Raw genomic sequence first — 20,150 nt, forward strand, 5'->3', positions numbered from 1 at the left:
TCCAGATTCACTGTATTAGTGGAAGGTAAAAAGAATTTTGTCTGTTCAAGCAACAAATTACATATGCCACAGGGATTTGTTACCACTCCTCTCTCCCCTTGTTAGAGAGAAGAGTAAGTGCTACTGAGAAACAGATTTGTTATTTGTATAGGAATACACAAATACTGTAATCAGTATGGCTGCCACACTCACTGTATCAGACCAGTTCCAGCTTATGACGTGTGGAATTCTTCAACCTGCTTGCCACGAAGAAGACAAGGGAAAAGAGAAGGGAGACCAGCCATTTCCCTCATTCTCTCCCACACAATCATCTTGGTAAGATACCAACTGTCCGAAGGAAAAGTGTCCTAGGACCTGTAGGCAATGTCCAGAAAGGAGGTGAACGTGGTCTGCTTAAGCCAGGAACCAATATTCAAAACCATATGAAGCGACAAATTCTTCTTAGTTGCCGAGGAACTCAATCCTCTGATGTCATATGCTCTAACCTGCACAGACTCTGTGGCAGAACTATCCAATGAGGAGTATGCCTTTAATCACCCCCGCAGGTAGAATGTCAAGGGGATCTTGGAAACCTCCATTATTGACCGACCGGTGCTAACACCAAGTCAATCACCGTTGGTCCCAGGTGGAGAATCCTCAGATAACGGGGCTGAGCTTTGATAGGACATAGCAAGAACTCTTACGGATCACTGTCCACCATTTATTCCGGAGAAGAATGAAAACAAGATAGACTTTCATCATGAACCGAGGGTTTCTGAGCCTTACCTACAAAAATCGGGACAATTCAAAGACCACAAACCTCTCACCCTTGATGTTGCCATGAAGTCAAGTCTCTCGAAAGTCAATGCAACCAGGAAAAACTGTCTCGAGTCTGATTTCCCACTGACTACTGACGTAGTGGTTTACATGGAGCTCAAGTGAGACTACTCAAGACCACAGTAAGATTGCACATTGCATATTTGAGCTCCTTTGTTGAATAGGACTGTACCACACTCCTAAACACCATTAATTCCCAGTACGAAGAGATGTCCGAGCCTTTAAGGAGCAAGATCAACCCCAAGTTGGTCCTGCAGCTCTTGAGAGCAGGATCAACCTGGAGTTGGCCCTGCAGTTCCTGAAAGCTGAGATAGAAAGTCCTTTTCATTATAACAGCTCACTGAGATTTGGAGTGCAGAGAAAGCGTTCGATGAACCCAGCCATAGTAGGTGGTTTACTCTTTTCGGTAAACTGCTGACGACGACCTCCTGAGATAGCCAAGCATCTGGTCTGCTGCCTGGCGAGAAAACCTTGTTTTCAGGAGCTACTCGACAAAGTCCGGCCGCAAAGCAACAGTGATTTTACCGAAAGGTGGAACATTTCCACATGAGGCTGGCAAGGAATGGCCCATGAAGGATTCCTCTCAGAATTGCTCAAGCTGAAGCTGATAAGACAATATTACGTGCATCAGCAACAAGGAAAAAACTCCCAAGCTTTTGTATGAATTCAAACGCAGCTGTGGTAAAAGAAAACTATATTAGCATGAAAGGGCTCATTTACTGTTGTTTTCACACCGACAAAAGATTGATAACGAAAGGCTTGTATTACCTATGAAAACGAATGAAAACGAACGGAATCACCAAATTTTACGCAATCTAAATGAAGGGGAAAACTAGCTTCCAATGAGACATATTAGTCAAATTTGGGACTTAAATTACATCATAAGACGAACAATACGACTTCTTTCCATATAAGTTTAGTTTTCAGATATTCATTTATGCTAACTAGGAACAAAAACATTAGCCAAGACCAAGTGATATGGTTGAATCTGGAGCGAAGGAAATTGACTGGTCGGCATCATTCCCTGCCTAGGCCACGCCCCCCCCCTTACAACCGCATTGTGTGTTGACAAGCTTGTGTAATTAATTTAATTGAAAAGGAATCAATTACATATTTTAAGGTAATTTAAATATAACTCTTTACACTAATATTAATTTCAGTTGTTGCTGTAATTTGATAATATGACTGGTAATTATATTTGTAACTGTAATTGGCATAAGCATAATGTAATTACTGGCGGCAATTTGTCTGCTAAACAGATGAAGAGGTCATACAAACGAATTCCGTCACCGGAGGGAATTCTTGGAAAGCAATGACACGTACACATTCCTTATGATTTCTGATTAATGGCACAAGATTCCATTATTGGCTATGTTAAATGTCAACATAGTTGAAAAACACGCCTTCCCTCAAGACGAAAAACATGGCTTAAGTGGGGAAGAGCTGTTATGTCAGTCCTGCTAGCCAACCAGGACAAGAATGAGTTAAATACGGTGACGCAAACTCGTATTCACCATCAGCTGATTCCAGAACGAGAAACTGACTGCTGAGTTAGTATTTATACTATGCTAATATGATGATACATATACGTAATACACTTATAATGCCAAAGTCTAACAGAATCTGATCTTCATTCCTGTTCGATTAAATTTCATACTGAATTTCCTAAGATCGGATTCTCGTTTTGAGTTCTATTTACACCTGTACTGAATTATCCGAAGTCAGAATGCCTTGAACCTACAGCATTAGCCACTATTAAAAATTACTATATCGATATGTAGTAAAGCAAATACTTTAAGCTAGGCTACTGTATATGCATACGATATATCATCGTGAACACTAGGCTAGCCATAGTTAATTGTTATTCAATTTCTCTACATACTGAATTATCGTAAGTCCATATGCATTGAACCGAGAATTAGTTAATACTATTAACAATTACCATACCGTATATGTAGAGTCAAATTAAAAACCTGATCAAATTTACCACCATTGCAAGGCTGATTGATTGTGTCTATTAAATCTGGTGTCACAACATCTGGGTAATTGACACCAAAATAAATTAAATAGAAAAAATTAAATTTTAAATAAATTTCATATAAAAATATCTATAAATATATATGCATATAAAAATTTTATTCTTGCATAAAAGTTCTTACATAGACGATCTATGTATAATTTAAATTTGGTTGAGGAGGCCTGCCTCCCCCATAAATTTATATAACTGCTCTATATTACAATCCTTTCCTAGAATTGTAGTTAGGATAAAATTACCTATTCTGTCACGACCCCAAGACAGGAACCTATGTCTCAAATTCCCGAATCTGGGACATTCAATCAACAAATGTTTCACAGTCAAGGGCACATTACAGTTCTCGCAGAACGGAGGATTTTCATGAGACACCAATAACCCATGTGTAAGTCTTGTATGTCTAATCCTCAATCTGCACAACATCGTTTCTTGTCTCCTTGGCATATATGGATATGACCAAGGAGACACTGATGAAGTGATACTGCGCATTTTTTGATTAGTTAAATTATCCTCCCACTGGGACTGCCAATATTTTTTAATTCTCTGACCTACTAGAGGATACAGATCCCGATATGGTAGTAGGTATCTTGTGGGTTCTGGGGAGCTGACTGCAGACTTTGCAAGTTGGTCAGGTTTCTCATTCCCAGCCACCCCAACATGGGAAGGAACTCAACAGAACTTTATTTCTTTCCCTCTTCTTTTTAGTAAAAGCAGCCCTTCCTATATATCTAAAATCAGAGGGTTTAGAGGGTTAAAAGATTCCAGCGACTGAAGAACACTTCTTAAGTCACAATATATAATAAAACTATTTTCACTCCGAATTAAAACTTCCTTTAAAGCCTTTTAAAATTCCATATAATTCTGCTGTAAAAATCGATGCAACAGATGATAACCTGCTGCTTCTCTCTACATCAGGGAAGGCTATACCCAGGGAAGGCTACACCAAAGCCGACGCCAGCATCTGACTTTGAGCCATCCGTGAAAACTGCAGTGGAGTCATCGTGTTGCAAAGAGTGTTCTAAAAATTGGTAAAATTAAAATATCTACAAAATTTTACCACTGGAAAGTTCCAGGGGGGACTAACTGAATATTGTGCTGGTAAAATCTCGATTCTTGGCATATTTAATTCACGGACGATGACATTTACTCTAAAAGCGAATGGATGAGGTTACTTGGGGCGACTTTCATAAAACTGCCAATGCCTTTCATTTCTCATACAAATGCTGGTTAAAGACTTAGGTAGCCTCTGGAATCTATACCAGCTCCAAACCAGTGGCACCTCATCAGCATCTACAAGCATGCTCTCGGTGGGAGATGATTTAAATGCTCCAGTACACAACCGTATTCCTCCATGATGAATTGAGTTGAGCATTTTAAGGCTATTTGGCTTCGCAGAAGTGTACACCTCACACCCATAACTTAATTTTGAAAAGACCAAGGCTTCATATAATGTCAACATCTGAGTTTGATCTGCACCCCACGAAGTGTGAGAAAGGACTTTCAGCAAATTAATTGCTTTCAAGCATTTTGCTTTAATATATTTCAGATGTGGAATCCAGGTCAGCTTTCTATAAAAAATCAAGCCAAGAAACCTTGTTTCACCAACACATGGAATTCTCTGCCTATGAATGAACAGATCTGGATTAGGGTGGATTCCCCTTATACGACAAAAGTGCATAGTTATCGTTTTACTGGCAGAAAATCTAAAACCATTAACCTCAGCCCACTTTACTATATTATCAATGCAGAGCTGAAGGCGGCGTTCAGCCACTGCCATCCTTGATGCTGCAAAGGAAATCGATAGGTTGTCAACAAAAAGGGTATATGTTATATCTGGGGGAATTATTTTAGAAACCCCATTGATTACCAAGGCGAACAAGGTTACATTCAAAACACTTCCTTGTGGTACTCCTTCTTGATTGAACACATCTGACATTGTTGCTCCAACCTGAACCTGAAATATCCTATTTTTTAAAAAAGCCTTAATAAACACGGGCAAATTGCCTCTCAGATTACATTCATAAAGGACCCTCAAAATGCCATATCTCCATGTTGTATCATAAGCCTTCTCTAGATCAAAGAAAACAGTGATGTGATGCTGCTTGTTGGCAAAAGCTTCATATATTGAAGATTCCATTCGTACCAATACATCAGTTGTGGAGTGCATACTCCGAAAACCACACTGAGCAGGCGACAGATATTTACCTCTTTCCAAGTACCACATCAATCGTGTGTTCACCATTTTTTCCATGATCTTACACAAACAAGATGTCAATGCAATAGGACAATCATTTTCTGTCTTGATTGGATCTTTTCCAGGTTTCACAAATGGCAGTAATTTTAACTTCTCCAAAGCTTGGGGAATATATGCTCTCAGAATTCTGTTAATTAGGCTTAATATGAAAAGTCAGGTATTTTCAGGGGTATGCTTAATCATTGAATATGTTATATCATCCAGTCCAGGAGCTGATTCATTACATTTATTCAAGGCTGATTCAAATTCTCTAATAGTAAAAGAAGCATTGTATTGCTCATGTCTTAAGGTATTAAAATCTATTTCGACCTGCTCCATTATCTGTCTTTGAGCTGAATAGGGTCTATCACCATTTTTCTTCGCAACATTAGCAAACTGATTAGCGAACTCATTTGCCACTAACTGGGGGTCTGCTACCTCGCAACCATTGATCTTGATAACTGGAGGTTGACAAGGAGTGAACTTGCCTGCTATTTTTCTAACTCTCTTACAAACTAGAGTCAGAGGAGTTTTCGAATTTAGTGAAGATATGAATATCGTCCAAGATTCTTTTCGTGCTTTTCTTATTTCCATGCGAAAATGAGCTCTCGCTTTTTGAAATTCAACACGATAATACTCACATTTTCGTCTGCGGTATCTGGTGAAGGCAGAGCTCATAGTTCTATGCGTTTCCTGCCATTTACAAGTCCACCAAGGAACTGGTCGGTGGACACATTTGCCCAAAGTCCTAGGTATAGATTGAAGACCAGCTGAGAATATTATTGCATTCAAAAAGTCAAGAGCGTCATCTACACAGGGAAAGTCATTACAAAGTCATCTATTGAGCTGTGCTCCTGGAATGTTGACCAATCAGCTTTACCAATGTTCCATTTGGGTAGCCTTGAAGATGGAGGAGTTGATGCTACAATCACCACTATTGGAAAATGGTCACTGGTAAATCTATCATTTATAGCTTTCCAATTAAAGTCAATAAGACAGTCATCACTAAATACAGATAAATCAATTGCTGATAATGTGCCTGTTTGAACATGAAAATGCATAGACTCCCCGAGTTGAGGATCCCCACATTTTCATCTTCAATGATGGAACCTAAGCCTTCCTCTTTGATTGGTGATGATGTCACCTCAAAGAGGGTTTCTGCTATTCATATCTCCCAAAATAACAAAAGGACGTGGTAACTGTTGAATAAGAGATTTAAATTCATTGATGGGGAAGACTTCGTTAGGTTGTAGATAGAGAAAGCATACTGTATATTTTCTTTGCAAATGGATCTGCAGACCTATCACTTGCAATGCTGATTGGATTCTAATAGGATTTTGAGGGGTGTCATTTCGAACATATAAAACACCACCATCATGGCTTCCAATATTTAAATTATAGGTGGAATAATAGGATGTATACTCTTGTGGGCTGGGGAATGTATTATTACCAATCATGGTCTCCTGCAGAGCTATACTAAGAGGAGACACCTCTGATATGAGCAGCCTTAATTCTTTCCATTAGCTCTTAATCCCTGACAGTTCCACTAGAGAAAATTAATGAATTTTACTTTCCTTTAGAGGCTGTTACATTAGAGCCTCTTTTAAGAGCTTTCAGCTTACAACCTTGCTCTTTTTTTCTAGAAGGAGACCGATTGTTTAGGGCTGCCTTCCTTTTTAGAGGGTTATCAGTCTCAGGAACAGCAGACAAAGCTGGTGTCTCCTGAGGAGGGGTGTGAGGATTGGACATTGGTGCATCCTCCAAAGCACTTACAGATAGTACAGCCTCCAGAGTGGTGGGAGTGCCAGCTATACCCGACTCAGCCTCCACAGAGGAAGGTGTACCAGAAATCACTGGTTCTGCTTCCATAGAAGCAAGGGTGCCAGAAATCACTGGCACCGCCTCCAAAGGGGTGTGAGTGCCAGAATCAACTGGCACCACCTCAGAAGAGGCAGGAGTACCAGAAATCACTGGCACGGCCTCCGAGGAGGCAGGAGAATCAGATATCACTGGCGCAGCCTCCGAAGAGGCAGGAGCCCCAGAAATCACTGGTGCAGCCTCTGGAGAGGCAAGAGCACCAGAAATCACTGGCACAGCCTCCAAAGAGGGAGGAGCGCCAGCAACATTTGGCGCTGCCTCCAAAGGGGCACGAGTATGGGTCGTCACAGGTTTCTTATTTAAATTATCCTTATTAACATTTATATTTCTCTTTCGGTTGGCAGCGACACTGAAAAAGGATATTCCTGGTCTAACATATTGATTCAATACTTTCTCTTTTGCCTCCCTAAATGGGATACGTTCTGTTACTCTTAAAGTTTGAATCTCTTTTTCCATATTGTATACATCACAATTAAGTGAAGATGATGGATGATTTTCTCCACAATGTATACATCTGGCTTGTTTATTACAAATGCCATGCTCTGGTTCACTGCATTTGACATAAGTGGCTGGCTTGCCTTGCAGTTTCTGTCTACAGGACCCTAACATATGTCCAAATTTTTTACAATGGAATCATCTCCTCGGTCTTGGGATATATTGTTTAATCTTGAAACATAGCCAGGCTGCTTTTACTACAGTAGGTAATCGAGTAGAATTAAATGTAATAATTAAATTGGGAAGTGGTACAAAGACTCCATTTACCTTCTTCTTCATTCCCTCAACTCTTATTACACCTTGATCTTTTAATTCCTCTGCAAGTTTTTCTTCGGCGTACGTCAACAGTTGGGGAGCATATATCATTCCCTTGGAGTGATTCCAAAAAGCATGTACTGCACATTGTACTTTGACTCCTCCAAGGTGTGATAATATTTTCAGTTTTTCAGTTTCTTTGGCTGAGGTAGATTCACCGTCAGCTTTCCTCTACCTTCATAAGAAATTTTAAGCTCTCGGCCACAACAATTCACAATATATCGATATAGAGCAAAAATATCATAACTCTCTTCTTCCAGATTAAAAGTTACATACTTTTCATAAGACTTTTCAAATATTCCAGGTCCAATATCAAACATGTCTCTGCTTAATTTCCCTTTACTCTGTACAGGAGCATAAGGTTTCAGTGTAATTACACTGGAAGGTTCCAGTAGACATTAACTGTGCCGATTCACCGCCATCAAAGGGCCCAGGGGTACTTGAATCTTTATTATTTGATTTCATAAAGATTTAAGTTAAAAACAAATAAATAAATAAACCTGAAAACCTTAAAAAGATATCATCAGCCTTTCATGAATTTTATTCTTCCACTAATGGCACAAGTGAGAACCGACTCCCAAATGCCCGCGTCCCTACCCTACCCCACAGGGGATGGCACAACATGATTAGAGTGGCCCAAGTGTAAGCCAAACCCGCTTGATAGGACTGAGAGTATTACCAGAATACAATCATCCCCACTCTAACCACATTATGGGCAAACCAGACAGAATGCCGAGAGTCCTATACGCAAAACTAGATCCCCCTGGAATCCGTGGTCCAGCCCTGCAAAATAGTTCCGCCTGATATCACTCAGGTCCAAACATTATCGGCCAGTTGATGGTCCTGCCACAGTTCCCACTATTTAGCTTCAGATATAAAACCCAGTCCCAGCTATGATATCTTTTCTGTTTAACAGGTCCAGTAAATTTCAGCAAAAGTGGAAAATTCCACATAAATAATCCAAAATGCTAATAAAAAAATATTACATGAAGGAGAAGGATGTGGTAAGAATGAAAAAATTGCAGAAAGAAGGAAAAGTTCTGACTAATTTAGTTGGATCAGAAGCTGGGCCCCAAGGACCAGTGAGAAAGCAACCCCACCAGGCATCAGAGCCCAGCTGTTGGTCCCTAAGCCCCCTACCCACGCCAAGGGGTCAGCATCTAGGGGGCACCATTGCAAGATGAACAAAATTTATCACCAGAAGGAGCAGTATTCAACACTTTAGAACCCAACAGACCGGAAACCACCCCTGAACGACCAACCATGGACCTAGAAAGCTTCTGATGCAAGGAACTCTAAGCTGGAAAAACCAAAGAGGCTCTAAAGACCAACTGTCCCTCTATAAACAACTATAATAGAAACCAACCTGAAGAAGTCTCCACTTCTCTTCCTGAACACTAAGTAGTCTATTATCCCTACTTGCCTGTATCTGACCTAAATTTTCATCCTCCTCAGAACTTACTCATTGAGGGAAGGGGAAGTCTGCTGCCAACACTGCCTGCTCCGCACCAGGGGGGGCCGGCAGAACCTACCCACTCGGAGGCTTGCAGTTCTCCATGACCCCCAGCACCCGTTAGGGCTGGTTCTGGAACAGGCAGGGGGCTGAAAAAGAACAATTAGAATCAACTATCTCTATTTTTTAGTTAAATTATTCGTCAGGTTAGAAATAGGCTAAACATATTAGATGATAACCTGTCCACAAATTTCTTGGATAACTAACTCTGCTTCCTTGTCTCCAGACCAAGACAAACATCTCTGACTGGTATTACACTGAACCTTCCTACACAAAATAACAAGAAGAATGTTGATCATGTGCGAGGGTACTCAACCTACGTTGCAAGGCGTGCAGAACCAATGAGCACCAACATGTCCAGCAGTAGAAGGCTCGATCGTCACACTGTAGATTAAGCAGAAGCAGAGGCGTTTGCAGACGGCAAAGACGTGTATTTTCTAATTTATCCATAGCGAATACAAAGTACCAATCCAAAGTAAAATCGGGAGAAAAACCTTAATAACAGTCCAAAGTTGTACCAAAAATTCGCCTGATGTGGGACTAATCCGCACAGCATGGCACACAAGAAACAATTGAGGAAACAGGCCTCTGGCAGCCGGTATTTGAAGCAGCGTTGCCCACAGTAACAGGTAACTCATTTGACTAGGGTTTACCTGCAGCGTTGGTAACACTGACAGTTAAAATTACCCACTTAGTGGGTAAATATGTGGGGATATAGTTCGGGCTGGTCAGTGACCAGGGCTAACTCAGGTGTTCAGAGAGAGAGAGAGAGAGAGAGAGAGAGAGAGAGAGAGAGAGAGAGAGAGAGAGAGAGAGAGAGAGAGAGAGACCTATTATGCTCAGTATGGGGCACAGCCTGAAATGAGCTTAATAGATAACTACATTAGAAGTATGCTGTAAATCATTTTTATCATTAAAAATGATATTGTTATGATACAATAAAGTTTGTTCATACTTACCTGGCAGATATATATATAGCTGTATTCTCCGAAGTCCGACAGAATTTCAAAACTCCCGGCAAACGCAGTGGTCGGCCAGGTGGTTAGTACCCATTCCCGCCGCTGGGAGGCGGGTGTCAGGAACCATTCCCATTTTCTATTCAGATTTTTTAATGTCACTGTCCCCGAGGGGAGGCTGGGCGGGTACTTGATTATATATATCTGCCAGGTAAGTATGAACAAACTTTATTGTATCATAACAATATCATTTTGTTCATGACACTTACCTGTCAGATATATATATAGCTGATTCCCACCATTGGAGGTGGGGAGGGACAGAATAAAAGGATTTTGGGAAACATTTCACATGCAGATGATAGACATCTTGGTTCCTTACCTGTTAGCATAGCTGACTTCGTGATTACTGTCACCCAAGTCTGCTTTTGCTTTACTACTATGAGATTCAGGGTCTCTGTAACACGGTTTTTTGGACTTTGCTCCTTGTCAAAGCATCGGATGTAGCTGAAAGTTGACATATGTATATTTTACAACCACACACAAATTTTGTCAGCATTATCAATAACCTAAACCCGATAGTTTTAATTTTTATAGAGTAAAAATGATCCAGCCGACGCCATGGCCAATGATTACGAGCCAAGAGTCGAAAAACATTCATTACGTAAGCAAGGTAAACAAACACGTTTTGACTAAATATTGCCCCGCCCATCCACCAGACAGAAATTCCATCGGCTCTGAAACCCAAAGACTTTATGAATGGCGGAACGATACATAGATGTGGGCGGGGTATCAGTGCTAGCGTAGTAATACTACTGTAGCAGTAGTGCCGCAACAGTATAGCAGTAATATACATGAATTAAACGTTTAGACTAGTGCTGGGATCCTTGAGGATCATTTAGCACTCCTTACAACTACTCGAGAAATTAGTTTTTATAGCCAGTAGTTAAATTTTCTAATCCAACAATGCCCATGGTAGCCTTCAGTGTTATCCTGAATTATAACCAGGCGAAAGTGGGTGGAGCCTCATGAAGTCACCATTCTGACGATAATTATTGGTGAAGATTTAAAGCCAATATACGGTACCGGCTATTTTTTTTTTCAGTAAATAGGTAGATAGCCAATAAATAAAAAGTGCTTGAAATTGGATATAGCAGTTATCAAATCAAGCTTGTCTACTATGTTTTTGGTAATTACCAACTATTCCCTACATCTTGTCAATCTGATTGTGACCTATAAAGTAGACTGTAATTTCTTTGGAAACTTATTTTGGGAGTTAGACTAATAATCAGAGAGTTTTTGTATCTATTAACATATTTTGTTGGTTTGTTCATTATGACAATTATCAGTGGAGAGGTTCCAGAGTTCATAAAGGTGTACTGCTTTGCTTTTATTTAAATTTGTATGACATTGTTGCCAGAGGTTTAGCCTTCGTTACGTATAGCCAATCATCCATCGAGAAAGAGGGAAGAAATGATGTCATAAGTTACGTAACGAGTGCGTTCGAAACCTTTTCTCTGAGTAAGTTGGCCCGTCTTCAAAAAAGGTCACTTTTACATTGTAAGTACCAAATTTATTCAACCTACGTAGTGCAGAATACACTCAAAATTTGTGTGTTGATATAATATGTATTCTGAATAAGCATTATATTTATGAAATGCATAGATAAAAAGTTATTGCGAAAAAACCGTGTTACAGAGGCCCTGAATCTCATAGTAGAGTCTCCAGCAAGGACGTGACCTGTATAGCTGGCGAGATCTAGATGATCTGACAACGGGGGCGCGACCACAATGTGTCTAGACCATATTGACCATACTTTAAGGGCAGCGAAGCAAAGAAAAACCACCACCTGACCTAGCCTAGCAAAGTTAGTCCCCGAAACTTTAAGGCTAAAATAAAGGGAAGTCCGCCTCTAGCGGTCGACCCTACAACCAAAAAACCAACAACCATAAAACAAAAGCACACCTATCCATTTTCTAAAGGATAGGATTCATGCCACTTCCCGTACCCAAAACTGAATCTGCTGATATGTATGGTCCAAGCGAAAAGCAGTTCTCATATGTCACTTTCACATCCCTGAGGTAGTGTGAAGCGAACACGGAGTTGCTTCGCCAAAATGTGGTGCTCACAATGTCGCTGAGCGCCATATTCTTCTGAAATGCCATCGAAGTTGCGACAGCTCTAACTTCATGAGCATTGACTTTCAGAATTTTCAGATCACTATCTGGGCAGGACAAATGGGCCTCCCTGATGGTGCTTCTCAAGAACGCTAAGGCGTTCTTAGACATTGGTAAATCAGGTCTTTTCACAGAACACCAAAGATTGTCCGATTGACCTCTAATTTGTTTTGTTCTATCCAGATAGAATTTTAGAGCTCTGACAGGGCACAGGACTCTTTCTGGCTCCCGACCAACGATCCCTGCTAATCCCTTGATATCAAAGTTCTTGGGTCAGGGATTGGAAGGATTTTAGTTTTTAGCTAAAAAGGAAGGACTCAAGGAACAGACTGCATTGTGTCCCCTAAATCCAACATTTTTGCTAATTGCTTGAATCTCACTCACCCTCTTCGCAGTGGCTAGGGTGGTTAGAAAGAGGGCCTTCTTCGTTAAATCTTTCAGCGAAGCCTCGTGCAAAGGTTCAAAGGGACTCGCCATTAAAATTTTTAGAACTATGTCCAAATTCCACGAAGGTGTCTTAACCTGTGGAACCTTTGATGTTTCGAAGGATCTCAGAAGATCGTGAAGATCCCTATCATTCGTCAAATCTAGGCCTCTATGACGGAAGACTGTTGACAGCATACTCTTGTATCCTCTAATTGTTGATACTGCAAGCTTGTCTACATTCCTTAGATGGAACAGGAAATCGGCGATTTGGCTCACAGAGGTCTTGGAGGAGGAAATGCCCTCTTTCCTACACCATCTTCTAAAAACAGCCCACTTAGACTGGTAGACAGATTGAAAGGAAGCTCTTCTCGCGGTGGCGATAGCTTTTGCCACCGCCCCTGAAAACCCTCTCGCTCTTGCCAGTTTCTTGATAGTCTGAATGCAGTCAGACTCAGAGCGAACGGGTTTTGGTGATATCTCTCGAAGTGGGGCTGTTTGAGAAGATCAGCTCTTACTGGTAGGATTCTTGGAAAGTCCACTAGTAGGGACATGACCTCTGTAAACCAATCGCTTGCTGGCCAGAATGGTGCGACCAGTGTCATCCTTGTTCCTTCTGACGCTGCTAACTTCCTTGTTACTTCTCCCAGAAGTTTGAATGGGGAAAAGGCGTTATACATCATACCCCGTCCAGTCCCAAAGCATTGCGTCTACTGCTACTGCTTCCGGGTCGATGATCGGAGAACAGTAAAGGGGCAGTCTCTTCGTTTTCGAAGTCGCGAAGAGGTCCACTATTGGTCGTCCCCATAGTTTCCATAACTGTTGGCAGATATGTGCTGAGTCCATTCTGTTAAAATCAATTGATTTCGACGGCTTAAAATGTCTGCTCTGACGTTATGGACTCCTGAAACAAATCTTGTCAGGAGAGTTATGTTCCTCTCTTCTGACCATAACAGGATTTCTCTCGCTATCTTGTAGAGAGAACGAGTGTGTCCCCCCCGTTTCTTGATATAAGAAAGGGCCGTGGTGCTGTCCGCGTTGATCTGAACAACTCGGCCTATGACTCGTTCTTGAAAGGCTAGAAGTGCTAAGCGAATTGCATCCAACTCCTTGAGGTTGATGTGCCAAGGCTTCTGTTCTTTTCTCCAGAGGCCTGACACTTCCTCCTTTCCTAGAGTTGCTCCCCAGCCTGTCATAGACGCGTCTGTAAATAACACTAGGTCGGGGCTCTGAAGACAGAGGGACACTCCTTTCGACATCTTGGTGGGATCGAGCCACCACTCTAGGTATTTCTTGACCAACGGGGATATTCTCAAATTCTCTTCTAGGTTTTGTCTGTCCTGCCAATTTTCTGCTAGGAAAAACTGTAGGGGCCTGAGATGTAGTCTCCCTAGAGAAACAAACTTCTCCAGCGAAGAAATGGTCCCCAGCAGACTCATCCATTCCTTCGCCGAGCATGTTTCCTTCTCCAAGAAGGCTGACACTTTTTCTAAGCCTTTCTGCTGACGTTCTAGCGACGGAAAAGCCCGAAAAGCCACTGAATCCATCTGAATCCCCAGATACACGATGGACTGTGTTAGGGTCAGATGGGACTTTTCGTAATTGATCAGGAGGCCTAAAGATTTTGCCAACAGTAACGTAGTCTGAAGGTCCTCCAGACACCTTGCTCTCGATGACGACCGTATGAGCCAGTCATCCAGGTAAAGGGAGACTCGTATCTTCGAGAGGTGAAGCCACTTTGCCACATTCCGCATGAGAAAAGTGAAAATCATGGGAGCTGTGCTCAGTCCGAAGCATAGAGCTCTGAACTGGAAGACCTGTCCTCTTAAAATGAACCTGAGAAACTTCCTGGACTGGGGATGGATGGGGACATGGAAGTAAGCGTCTTGGAGATCTAATGACACCATCCAATCCCCTGGTCTCAAGGCCCCCAGGACCGATTGCGATGTTTCCATTTTGAAGCTTTCTTTCTTCACGAAAAGTTTCAGACTGCTTACATCTGGGACAGGCCTCCATCCCCCAGACTGCTTCGGAACCAGGAATAACCTGTTGTAGAAGCCTGGGGAATCTGTCAAGAGCACTCGTTCTACGGCTCTTTTCTCGATCATTTGATCTAAAAAATCGAGTAGAATCTGTTGCTTCTGCGGCTGATAAGATGGTGACAGGTCTATAGGCTTCATGCTCAACGGAGGCATGGAGAGAAGGGAATTTTGTATCCTTCTCTATAATCTTGAGGGACCAGGCGTCCGTCCCCCTTGCTCTCCAAGCCTCTGCGAAGAGAGAAAGTCTCCCTCCCACCGGTGCCTGAAGGGCAAGGTTGTCACTTCTTTCCCCTTTGCTTTGCGGGGGTTCTGCCTCTAGCAAAGCCCCTTCCTTGTGTAGAAGCTCTTGATGGTGCTCTGCCACGAAAGGGCTTAAAATTCTTCTTTGGTACTTGAGCTACTCGGAAGTCTAGATGATTGAGACAGCAAATCCTGTGTCGCTTTCTCTTTCAGGTTCACAGATAAATCCTTTACCATATTTTCAGGAAAAAGATGGGAAGAAAAGGGGGCAAATAATAACTCCGCTTTCTGCGTAGGAGAAACTGATTTAGCAGTAAAACTGCAGAAAAGCGCTAGTTTCTTTAATATTCCCGTAGTAAAGTGGGCAGCTAACTCATCTGAGCCATCCCTTACTGCTTTATCCATACATGACAGGACGCTCGATAATTCTTCTAGTGACAATGATTCTGGGCTCTTAGCTTGCAGACCTAAAGCTCCTAAGCACCAGTCTAGGAAGTTAAATACTTCCAACGTCCTATACAGTCCTTTTAAATGGTGATCTATTTCAGGCATAGTCCATGAAACCTTAGCCGAGGACAGGTAAGATCTCCTCGGTGCTTCGACCAGGTTTGAGAAGTCACCTTGCGCAGACGAAGGGAGTCTCAACCCTGTTTCTTCTCCGGTCTCATACCATATACTACCGGCTCTCCCGTTTAGCTTAGCTGGAGGAAGCGCAAAGGACGTCTTTCCTTTCGTCTTCCTTGATTCCATCCAATCATTCATCCTCTTCAACGCTCTTTTAGTAGAAAGCGAAGAAGCCATCCTAACAAAACCCGGAGCTTTTCTCGTCTTGGATGAGGACAGTTGCGATGGCGGTGAGAGAGGAACTGATGCTTGGAATTTTTCCGAAAAGAATTCCTTCAGTAAGCGCGTTAACGTGCTATAATCCGTAGATGCTTCTGAAGGCTTTTCCTCTTCTGCAGGATGCGTATCGTTAGAAGACTCTCCTTGATCTTGACGGTCCGAAGTTTCTTTAGCTAAACAGGAAGCGCTTCTCCTTTGAGGCTTTGTTCGTAAGGGGGAGCTTCTATCCGCTGAAGGAATAGACAAGACAATGCGCGAATGATCCGCTGTTGTCTTTGAAAGCTTAAGACTCTCTTGTAAAGCCTTGTCTTTCGAAGTCATTAGAGGCAAAGGTTCTTCAAAAGCCTCTTTGCGGGATTCCTGTCGATCTCCTCTCAGTTGAGTACGTTTATCTTTCTGAGAATCCCGATTAGTCGGGCGTCTATCGTCATCGCGAGCGCCCTTGCTAAGGGAGCGAGACTTAGGACTCGCAGGAAGTCGCGCGTCTGTCAATGAAAGCTTCCGATCCCGCTGGACTCTAGTAGGCTCTCTCATGATAGAGGCGTCGAGTTGATGCAGAAGTCCGGCGAACGTCAGTACGAGGCTTCTCTTGATCGTTCTGACAAAAGCGAGGGCCGCCTGTGCGACACCTAACGCTTCTGTCCGCATTCCCACTTCTGGAAACTCTCTCTCCGGAAACACTTGCATGTTCTCGGTCGAGTCTGAAGAATCCAGAAGAGGATGATGAAGGGGAGGCTAAGGAACGAGGCGAAGCCGACAAGGGTTGTTTTGATCTTTTAACAGGAAGCCAAAGATCCTTTCTACGTCTTTGGGGCTCCTCTTCTCCCCTTGCGAAGAAAGCCGACAATCATTAGATGGTGAAGTTCCACGTTCAGGAGAAGGACTCATCATATGCGAAGAAGGGCGAATTGAAGCCCTCTTCTTCCTTCGAACTCTAAGACGATGATAGTTCTCAAAAGCGTCCTCATCAGAAGACGTCCTGCCTCTCTTCTTAGGCGTCAATTCTTCGAAGTGTTCGGGTGATGATGAAAGAACAGGATGAGAAGTAGGACGTGAAGCGTCCCCTTCCTTAAAACCTCTCCTAAGAGGACGAGAAAGACGCTGGCCGCCTGTGCGGCACCTAGTGTCAAACTTGTTCTCCTCGTGAGAGGCCCTCTGAGAGCTCCATCCCCGGTAAGGAGAGGACGCCTCAGAGGACGAAAAGCACTCCTTCAATATCCGTGCTCGATCACACGCTTCGGCAGCCTGGGAAGCGTCCACAGGATCTGCTGAAGGGCCGCCAGACCGGTGGGAATTTCCCGTAGCCCTTTTTCGGTTTTCGACATGTTCATTCCCTGAATCCTGGGAGTCCGACAGAGGTCTACTATTCCTAGAGGCACTATGGGACCGATCTGACGCCCCCTCCACTACACTAGGGGCACTAATGTTTCCACTACACTTCACTGTGGTCTTCAATGCACTCACTTTCGATTCTAGTGCACGAATCGACTCCATGATGGAAGAAAGGGCAATACCTTCTGAAGCAATAACTTCATTGCCCGAAGGCAAATACACAGGGTTAGATGTAACAACCTCTACAGGAAGGTTAGAATGCGAATTACTACCCTTACTTTTCACAGAAGCACTTCTGGAGGAAGATCTTCTGATTCTAATCCTTTCAAGCTTACGATCATACGAATCATAAGTCTTCCATTCATTTTCAGTCAACCTTTCACACTCTTTGCACCTATCATTCATCAAACAAATATGATCTCTACATTTCGTGCATACTGTATGATGATCCACCGAAGCTTTCGGTAGCTTAACCTTACCCTCTAGCACGGTACACACTCTAAAACTAGTTGAAGAAGATCCAGACATATTAGAGAAATCCCAAACCAAATCCAATGAAAAATCACAATCGCGTATGCCAATCCACCGAGCAAGTTTCAAAAACCAAGAGACAATCAAATACTCAAGTGAACAAAGAGTTTATCCAAAATCCTAGGCGGAGGTCTGTAAACAGTTGTTTACCGACCGGCGACAGAGAAAAATCTGAATAGAAAATGGGAATGGTTCCTGACACCCGCCTCCCAGCGGCGGGAATGGTTCCTGACACCCGCCTCCCAGCGGCAGGAATGGGTACTAACCACCTGGCCGACCACTGCGTTTGCCGGGAGTTTTTAAATTCTGTCGGACTTCGGAGAATACAGCTATATAAATATATATCTGACAGGTAAGTGTCATGAACAAATCAGGATTTAGTTACATACACAATATGAAAAAATACAGTAATTAATTAATAAACAGTGTTGCTCTACAAAGAAAAAGCAAATTAGTAATAACTGGAGTGATATGTCATTAGCAAATTTACATAAATTAGTGAAACTTCTGTGGAAAGTGAATACGTAACGTTCCACAAAAATCTGCGACAAAGTGGACTGCGGAAATATGAAACATGTAAAACCAGGGAGCACAGTGACTCTATGCATCTCAAAATTCTCTCTTAATATTTTCTTTATGTATCTCCAACTCTCTCTTCATTTCCTTTATCTCATAGACACTAAGCAAACAATCAAGCTTTAGCCTTTTTCCTTCAGTGATATTCACCAGTTACACTTTACTTCCATGAACACTAAAACAATGTCAATGTCTTCATTTTCAATTTTATGGAAAAAAATTTCCTTGTACATACCTACTGCCAAAGATGTATGAAAATATGCAATTTCCTCATATGAAGCATCTAAAAAGGCTTATTAGGACTAAAAATTTGTACTGCATAAAGTTCACAATTCCATAACTCATTAGTTAATCTATTAACTCATTAGTTAAGTTAATCTATTAAGTACTTACCATCTTTTAATATCTTCCCAGCAAAGATAAGGCAAACTTGTTCCAAAGAAGAACTGAATTTCTCACTGACCATCTCACGCAACTGAAATTTAAATCATTTAAATAATTTTTATGAACATATACAAAAACTTTATTCCATAAAAATGATGTTTTTATAATAAAAAAGTTTTAATTATACTTACCCAGTAATTACATAGCTTTAGTTTTTGTTATTTGCAGCAGTATAGATTCAAAATTTGCGGTAGCGACACTGATAAGTGTGTAGGTGACAAAGTCTCAGCCCCCCGTTTATGCTTATGTCCATCAGTGGGGAGGAGGGAGGGCTCTGATCATGTAATTACTGGGTAAGTATAATTAAAACTGTTTTATTATAAAAACATCATTTTTAATTATGCAACTTAACCAGTAATTACATAGCTGACTCCCACATTGACAGGAGGTGGGATAAATGGACATACTCTACTCTAAAACGTTAAATCATGTAATGAATTAGAAATAGATAAGTTGCTGGCATTGAAATAATGCTTGTTGTTCCTTGTTAGTTAAGAGAGCTTGCAGTAGAGACTGCCTCTGGTTGGTGCTCAACTTAACCTGTAGTGGCGCGGCAGTAAAGCCGAGGGTTGCCTTGTAGCAAGGATGATTCCAATTGCTCACAAGGACTACAATTTGCCCTTGCCCTGGACACAGTACCATAACAAAAACAACCAGATTATTATGTCACCTACACTCAAATAAAACCCACAACCCATCCACTATGTGTCGGGTGCTCTGGGTACATTGTACTCTCCTGGCTCCCTAAACTTCGATCCTTCACTACCAGGTGAATGTTCAGACAATAGGAGGGAATCCTATGCTTTCTTCCTCAATACCATGACAGTAATTAAAATTTTCAAGGTATATACTGCCTAAATTAGCAATTTTCCAAAAATTTCTTACGCCATAAGAAATGATGAATGATCACACTACCAGTAGGTCGAATGCAAAATGGACGTATGAGATGTATAGCTCTTAATGTCATTAGCTTCGCTAACAAGATGTAAATACTTCTCTTAAATCTGAGTCTCAGAAGAAAAAGACCATTAGGGTAAATGGCAAGAAGTCCTAATCCGAGGACGAGATGCATATGTCCTTGCCATAACATCTTGGGTTAAATCTGGTCTGGACTTCTGGTTCTAAGAAATACCAGACCATCTAGCCAGAGTTCCACTCTTCTCCCTGCAATAAAGCACTTCCGACTCTGATAGAACAGGGTTTTGCACTTGACTGTAGTTGCCGTCCAGAGTTCCTATCAGGAGCTAGTTCTGCTAAAATACAACACAGTGGGAAGATTTTGCTTCTTGCAGTTTAATTAAACCCCC

At 41.9% G+C, this 20,150-nt stretch overlaps 1 protein-coding gene across 1 annotated transcript in view; it reads right to left on the bottom strand.

The window, feature by feature from the left end:
- The window catches only part of LOC135197860 (ubiquilin-1-like), a 130,303-nt gene that overhangs the window by 63,389 nt on the left and 46,764 nt on the right, over nt 1-20,150 (bottom strand). The window contains exon 2 of the mRNA XM_064225041.1: nt 18,793-18,874. Within this exon, the coding sequence (XP_064081111.1) occupies nt 18,793-18,874 (82 nt within the window). The remainder of the gene's footprint in view (nt 1-18,792; nt 18,875-20,150) is intronic.

The sequence above is a fragment of the Macrobrachium nipponense genome, chromosome 21, assembly GCF_015104395.2.
Source record: "Macrobrachium nipponense isolate FS-2020 chromosome 21, ASM1510439v2, whole genome shotgun sequence".
In the NCBI taxonomy this organism is placed as follows: domain Eukaryota; kingdom Metazoa; phylum Arthropoda; class Malacostraca; order Decapoda; family Palaemonidae; genus Macrobrachium; species Macrobrachium nipponense.